The 7,365-nt window shown below is 39.6% G+C and overlaps 1 protein-coding gene across 1 annotated transcript in view; it reads right to left on the minus strand.

Annotated features, from left to right (window-relative positions):
* Positions 1-672: 672 nt before the first annotated feature.
* The window catches only part of LOC108974138, a gene marked incomplete at its 5' end in the record, with an annotated part of 141,098 nt that continues 134,405 nt past the window's right edge, over positions 673-7,365 (minus strand). The window contains 4 exon segments of the mRNA XM_018941804.1: positions 673-4,414; positions 4,478-4,733; positions 4,800-4,885; positions 4,956-5,154. Coding sequence (XP_018797349.1) covers positions 1,823-4,414; positions 4,478-4,733; positions 4,800-4,885; positions 4,956-5,154 — 3,133 coding nt within the window. The 3' untranslated portion in view covers positions 673-1,822.

Raw genomic sequence — 7,365 nt, forward strand, 5'->3', positions numbered from 1 at the left:
AGCAAGTATAAATAAAATAATAATTACTTAAACTATTTTGTTTTAAAATTGCCATTATCAGAATGCACTCTCTTTTTACATATTTTTATTTATTTAATTTTTATTTTGCGTTTTCTTCTTTGCATTTAATACTGCATTCCTTACCTTCAACGATTGCTCACTTCATTTCATTTATTTCTATAATTTTTTATTTTTTCTTTTGTTTTGCTTGTGATAAAAGGTATTTGCTTAACAACTTTTAATTTCTCAAAAAAAAATTTTTTTTTTTCATTTTTTATTATTATTATCGTTTTTCTTTCATTCTCTTTGCTTACTTACAATGTTAGTAGAATATTTTGGCTTTCACTTGCATTATTTTCATTTCTCCTTCAACTCTTTCGCTTTATGCGCTTATTTTTTACAGGACACAATCAATGCTACGCGTTCATTTTTGTTTGTGTGTTTTCACCACTTAACGAGTACAAAACTTTATTTCTCATATATCGGCTTTTTTAATTGGTTATATACTATATATGTATATGTATATGTATTGTGAACAGGAAGATATAGTTTTTTTTTTATAATTTTCATTTTCAATTTAAATTATTGATATTTTATATATATTTGTATATCGTGTGTAAACTTAAATAGTTAGTGATCTCTTACGCTTTACTGCTGTTTTAGCGCATTTTCTCTTTATATATATAATATATGTACTAAATGTACTAACAAATAATTTTATGATTTAACAGAACAAAAAAGTAGGTGAAACAAACATAGTTTTCGTTGTTCTAATTATGATATGAAATGACATTGCAAAGTTATGAGAATATACATATATAAGGAAAAGTGGTGGAGTTTTGTTGTTGCGTTGTTGGTAGAACTTTATTCGTGTTTTATTTTTCATATTTTTGTGTGGCAATTTGTTTAAGGACAGTTACAGCTGCTTGGTATTTTAAATTGTTATATTTTGTGGATTTTATTTGGGCCTATAACACAAGAAAAATTAAGTTTGGTTTCGGCTTAGAGCACAATTTTGTATGTTTTTTCTAGGATCTAGTGGGTGTGTGATTAAATTTTTAACAACGCATAGAGAGTGAGATTATAAAAAACTAGATTTCAATGCAAATTTTAAATCCTTTTAAAGACTGGTGTTTGAACATATTATGTTAATACGCATTGAAAGTGAGGTTAGGTTCTGGAAACCTTTTTTTTTTTAGCAAAATGTCTGACCAAATTATGTTAATACGCATTAAAATTGAGGTTATTTATGAAAAACTTGATTTTTTTTAGCAAAATGTTTGCCCAAATTAAGTTAATACGCATTAAAATTGAGGTTAGGTTATGAAAAACCTGTCTTTTTTCCAAAATGTGTGTGTGTTTTATATGCTTGACTATTTTTTGCCATATTGGCGGCTGTTTGCGCCTTTTAAGCACTTTTAGGGCTCTTTTATAAAACTCAGATTCGAATATGTTTAAATATATACATTAAACAGTGTTTCAAAGTGCTTTATATTTCCATCTTTACAATTTTTACGTTAACTTWTTGAAGAGCCACTTCGGTGCCACAAGCAACCGCACAAATTATTTAAAGTTTAGCCTATTTCGGTTAAAGTTGCAGCTGCACTTTGGGCCAACACCACGCAAACTCACCACAGCTGTGCAACTCCATAAAACAGTGCGAAAATGTATAACAATTATGAAATGATGGTGAAAATGAATGGATGTGTWATAAAATTGAAGAAGAACAAATTAAAACGCCACATAYGCGGCTGTCAGCGAATTTAAAACACAGTGCTGCTGCTTCGATAAATACCGATGCTCCGAGTTGCCGGCTTACGCCCTACTTCGTTGTGGYAACACCATTCGTTAGACTATTGGACGCATGTGGTTGCGTTGCCGCAGACGTTTGCTGCGTCTGCGAYTGCTGCTGTTGCATGCGCTGTTGCTGTTGTTGTTGTTGCTGCTGTTGCTTCGTTTTGTCGAATATTTGCAGCTTGGACTTGACAGCACCCTCGCATACCGTCAAACGCTGCTGCGCCGGCTTCTTATCCAATTCGAAGCAGAATGCCTCATAATCCGAACTTAAAGCCGCATGCCGTTTGAAGTCGGTGTAGCGACGCATATCGTACGTGGCCAAATTGCTGAGGCCATACGAGCTGGTAGCTGCCATGGCGGCAGCGGCAGCTGTGGATGTCGCGCTATTTGACGTACTTGTTGTGTGTGCGCTGCCGCTGGCGCTTGTGGAGCCGCTGCGCAGAAATGCGCCACGTCCGGGACCGGGTGCCATGTCATCAGGTACTTGTCGCTTGCGTTCGAAATATTCAACGATTGTGGCGATTTGTGCCGAACGCGTGCTCGGTATAGCCGTGAAGGAGCGGTCGTCCCACAACAACGAATCGGAGCCGGCCAAACTGCTRATGTCATCGGAACTGTCGGTGTAAATGGATGAGGTGCGATTCTTGCAGTAGAGCAGTTGATTAACGGCGAAATTGTTGCGTTGCAACACCGAATGTATGCCCGAGTCGAGCGCTAATCGATTCATTAGACCCATATCGATAGAGGTGGTCGAGGCTGCAGTGGCTGTGACATATGTGGTCGAGTTGTTGACGGCCGGGTCGGTGTCCTCATTGAAACACGAATAAAAACCGCTCTCAATGGAATCACGTCGCGTTAAAGTACCTTTATTCGGTAGCAAATCRCACGGTTTAATTTCATGTAGCTCAAAGTCGGGACACGACGAAACGGAAGCCGGTGTGGCTACCAACGAAGCCATTTGCGGTTGCGATGGTGGTGTAGGCGATGAAACCGCTAATGCCGTAATGTTGYTCGATATTTTTATTTTAGGCGGATCRGGCTCCTCACAACCATCCTCTGACGTGGAATACACAGTGCTGTTGCCGCAATCGACRGTTAAAGCCGGCGACGTAGGCGTGCATATAGTCGTCGCTGATGCTGTTGTTGGCGTCGCCAAGGCATTTGCAGCGCTTATACCGTCRTCGATGTTAACATTGCCATTCCCGCCGCTGCACATGAAAAGCGGATGTGTGTAAAGCGAATTGGCGCGGTACTTWCGTGCTGCTGGCGCTGATAGGTGCAGCGCGCGTGGCTCAGCAGAATCATCGCTACTAGATTCGGCATCGGCAGAGTTGCCGCCACCATCGCCATCGGGCTCACCGTCCGATGCACAGTCATCGCAGTCRTCATCATCTTCGACCACGGACGTGTCTGTGGCCGAGATGGGACCATGTGTCGTTGCTTTCAGTTCGCTAACGCTGAATTTTCGCGTCAATTGCGGTGATGAGGGTAAGCTCTTTGGTTCATTTGGCGTGGCAGGCAAACCACGACCAACGCCACCGGCGCTCAAGCGTGCGGCCACCGCACTGCCAACCTCGCTCGTTGTCACCGTTTTGTTTGTGCTTTTTGCCAACTCGGCTGCCAATTCTTTGAAGAACGGCGCGGACATTTCAAAACACGAACTGAACAGATCACCCACACCGGCGGCATAYGTTTTCGGATTGGCGCCGAGTATCTTCTTGACGCCACGCAACTGTGCCAGCGTAGTGAATGGATTACTCTTCACGCCATTGTGATCGGAACGGATGGGTTTGTAGTGTGGATCCTTCAAGCACATAGTTTCGGCGACTTTACGCAATGTCAGTGCGACTGTTTGCTGCGTCGGTGGTTTAATAGCAGGTGACGGCACTTGTGTGGCATCCACGGCGGTGACCGAAACATACGGCGGTTGTGTCGACTTCTCGCTGCCACCATTTATGCGCGACAATGCGGGCGGTGTTGGTGAATGTGTGGACGAGCGTTGGCGTTGCATTTGATGACAGCGCGCCTTGTCGCTCGGCGTCGTATGCAGCGGAAAATGTATGATGTTTTCGCTATACGAACGTCGATGCTGTTGTAACTGCAGATCGGCTTCCAGCTTTTTGGTCACWCGGCGTACGCGCGTCTCCAATACATGATCCTCGAATTCGTTGTATTCCGTCGACGAGCCATCCGGTGTTTGATATGGTGTGGTGCTGCCACCTGTACCGCTATTTTTACCGTTAGGAAAACGGAAACCGTTCTCATCTAGCTCCTTGTAATTCTGCGTCGAGGCAGTGCCGRCGGGAGCASTTTTTATGACCGGCGCTTTCAACGCAGTGGMGCTCTKGCGACAACTACAACAATTGACATTGTTGTGTAGTGTGCTGCTGGAGTAGCATTGTCGCAAGCAGTCRTTTTTGTGACTCGCCGTTGAGGTGTCGTGTGCGSCATCCGACRCTGCACCGTTAACTGAACTATTCAACTCTAGTGAATTTAATAGGCTCGATGTATTTAGCGACGAGTTGCAGTCACCATTATAGCCATTCTCATGATCCTGCATTATTTGCTTCAGTTTCTTGACAGCTTCGTGGAAAGTCGGACGACTTTTGGCTTCATACTGCGTGTRATAAAATGAGAAACAAAATTTAATATTATTTTACAAATAAAAAAAAAAACTTACGATACAACAGTAGAAAGCCAAGCGTAGAAATACAGCAGGTGTATCTATGGGACATAGCTCGGCGAAAGCCAAATAATCCAAGCCGAAGGCGTCAGTGCGCGGCATCACATCCGGATCGGCGACTATGCGTGCGATTATCTCGCATTGTATAATGCCAAAGGAGAAGACATCGCTTGTCTGATCATACCATTGACCCTTCAGGCACTCGGGGCTTACCCAATAAGGTGAGCCGACTGTGTCCAGGCGCGTTTTGCCGCTGTAAAAATGTTAGGGCTTGCCATATAAATATCTAAATATACACATAAATACAAGAGTGACTTACTGCTTATCTGGTATCTTAGCCGCCAAACCAAAATCGCCTACGACTGCATCAAATTGTCCATCGGGCATATTCCGTATTAACACATTCTAAAAATAAATTCAATTATGATTTTTTAGAATTTTCAAAAATATTTATAAAATTATGCTTTTAACTAACTTTGCTTGTTAAGTCACGATGGAAAATGCCCGCRTCGTGCACATACGCCATGCCGTTTGCAATGCCCAGCGCCAGTCTTAGTTTCATAGCAGCAGTCAGGATCGCTTCTTGGTTGGCCAATAGCTGCTCCAGCGAACCGCCTTCAATGTACTCAGTGAGCGCATGCAACTGACCTTCTTGCACACAGACACCCATAAAACTGCAAACACATACAAAAATAAAATGGAAATTTTGAAATCGTGTTTGATAAGAGAAAATTAAATTGTTGTATAGTAAATAAATAAAAAATATAATTTTGTTTTAGGATAAAAAAATATATATTGAAATATTGAAGGAAAATTATTAAATATCAAAAATGTAAATAATATTACAAAATTTATAATTATCGGGGCATAATTAACAGAGAAGAAAAATGGAGCCGCAGCTAAAAGCGTACACGAAGACGGTGGAGAGTCGATTCGGCGCCGTTTGCGGCAACTCGGACTTAAGAAAGTTACGATTTGACGCATTTTGCGTTGAGATCTTAAATTAAAAGCCTACAAAATTAGCTTAAGCAAGAACTGAAGCCGCTCGACCTTCTTCTTTCGACCCAAAAYGTGTTCAGCGATGAGGCSCACTTCTAGCTCAATGGRTATGTTAACAACCAAATTACCGCATTTGGGACGAAGAACATCCTGAAGATATTCAAGAGCTGCCATTTCATACAGAAAAAAGAATGGTTTGGTGTGGTTTGTGGGCCCGTGGTATTATTGGTCCACATTTCTTCAAAAATGTAGCCGGTGAGAACGTAACCGTCAATGGCGATCATATCGCGCCATGATAACCGACTATTTGATGCCTGAAATTGAAGTTCATGATCTTGGCGACATTTAGTTTCAACAAGACGGCGGCACTTCTCAGCACACATCGCATCAATCAATGGATTTATTGCGAGAACACTTCGGTGAGCAGWTGAYTTCACGTTTTGGGSCRSTYGATTGDYCACCAWGATCGTGTGATATCACATTGTTAAACTTTTTCCTGAGGGGACATGCAAAGTCTAAGTCTATGCGGTCAATCGAAATGCTTGAACGAGTCATTAAAAATTGAACTTAACGAATGGATCATTTGAGACGTAGTCGCAGTCAACATTTGAAAGAAATAATCTTCAAAATATAAATGCCAAATAATGTTTCGTTAAAAAAGTTGCGAACCTCGAAATGGATTACACTTTATAAGCTAGCAAAAACTTATCAGAAATTTGTTAATGATTTTCTGCCCAGACAACTTATTTTATTTATGCACAGCCAATAATGACAGTATACATATGTATGTACATATAATATATTACCATAAAGGACTACATTTAATTTAACGTTATATTATCGGGTTAGATTAGTATTAGAACAATTGATTAATGAATTTATTTTCTTCACAAGTCTGGTCAATAAGAGCGCCAATGATGCAATCTATAATAAGATAATGAAACCTTTTTCATGCGATTAGATTATGATAATCTATGAACTGATTAGTTATTCAAGATCAACTGAGGACTAGAACTTTGAACCAAGTAGTTATATTAGGAAAAACATAAAATAATGGAAATTTTACAGTTTAATTTACAGTTTGCTAATTTCTTTACTTATAGAGTATACCTAGTTGGTATTTTATTAATCTGACCGCATGTAAGCCTTGGAGTAATTTTGGGAGATATCATGTCTGGAGAAAATATTTTCATCCACACTCCTATTATTAGAGCTGGAGAAGGGACAGACTACAAAAGGTAGCTTCTTAAGACCGACCTTCAAGAATCTGCAACTGTGAGCGACTGAATTTGCATCGATCAGTTTGTTTGACAGCTCTATGCTAAAATGCTTTTGCAGAAAAAGACGTGTGGAAAATTTTAAGTCGATATCTCATTAATATTTTGATCAGTTCAAAAATGTGGAGTAATTACCACTTTATAAATTTTATATCTTAAGAATGCATCAGCAGGATTTTGAGTTCAACTCATTCACTCACTTAATCTTGATAAATATTACCTTTATGAATCGGTGTATTTTATTTGTACAAATCCAGCGCAATTTATGAGCATAAAAAATCAAGAGTAAATCACAAAAACTGTTTATCATTTAGACATTTTGCGAAGTAAGTAATGGAGAATACTTAAAAAATTAATTGTGCAATCCGTAGGCAATTGAAAATGAAATAAAAGTAGCAATTAATATGTGAGCATTGGCCCGAGGTGTAACGAAGTCAATCGCATTGGACAATGAACCTGACGCTGGCGTTGCAAGCACATAAAACAAACTGCGAAAAATTAAATATGATTTTTTTAAGAAAAATACAATAAATATTTTTTTCGAAAAAGCAACAATTTTTTTTTGGAAAAATTTAATTTTTTTTTTCAAAATATGCAATAAAGTTTTTT

The sequence above is a fragment of the Bactrocera latifrons genome, unplaced genomic scaffold, assembly GCF_001853355.1.
Source record: "Bactrocera latifrons isolate USDA-ARS-PBARC rearing strain unplaced genomic scaffold, ASM185335v1 scaffold_53, whole genome shotgun sequence".
NCBI lineage: Eukaryota > Metazoa > Arthropoda > Insecta > Diptera > Tephritidae > Bactrocera > Bactrocera latifrons.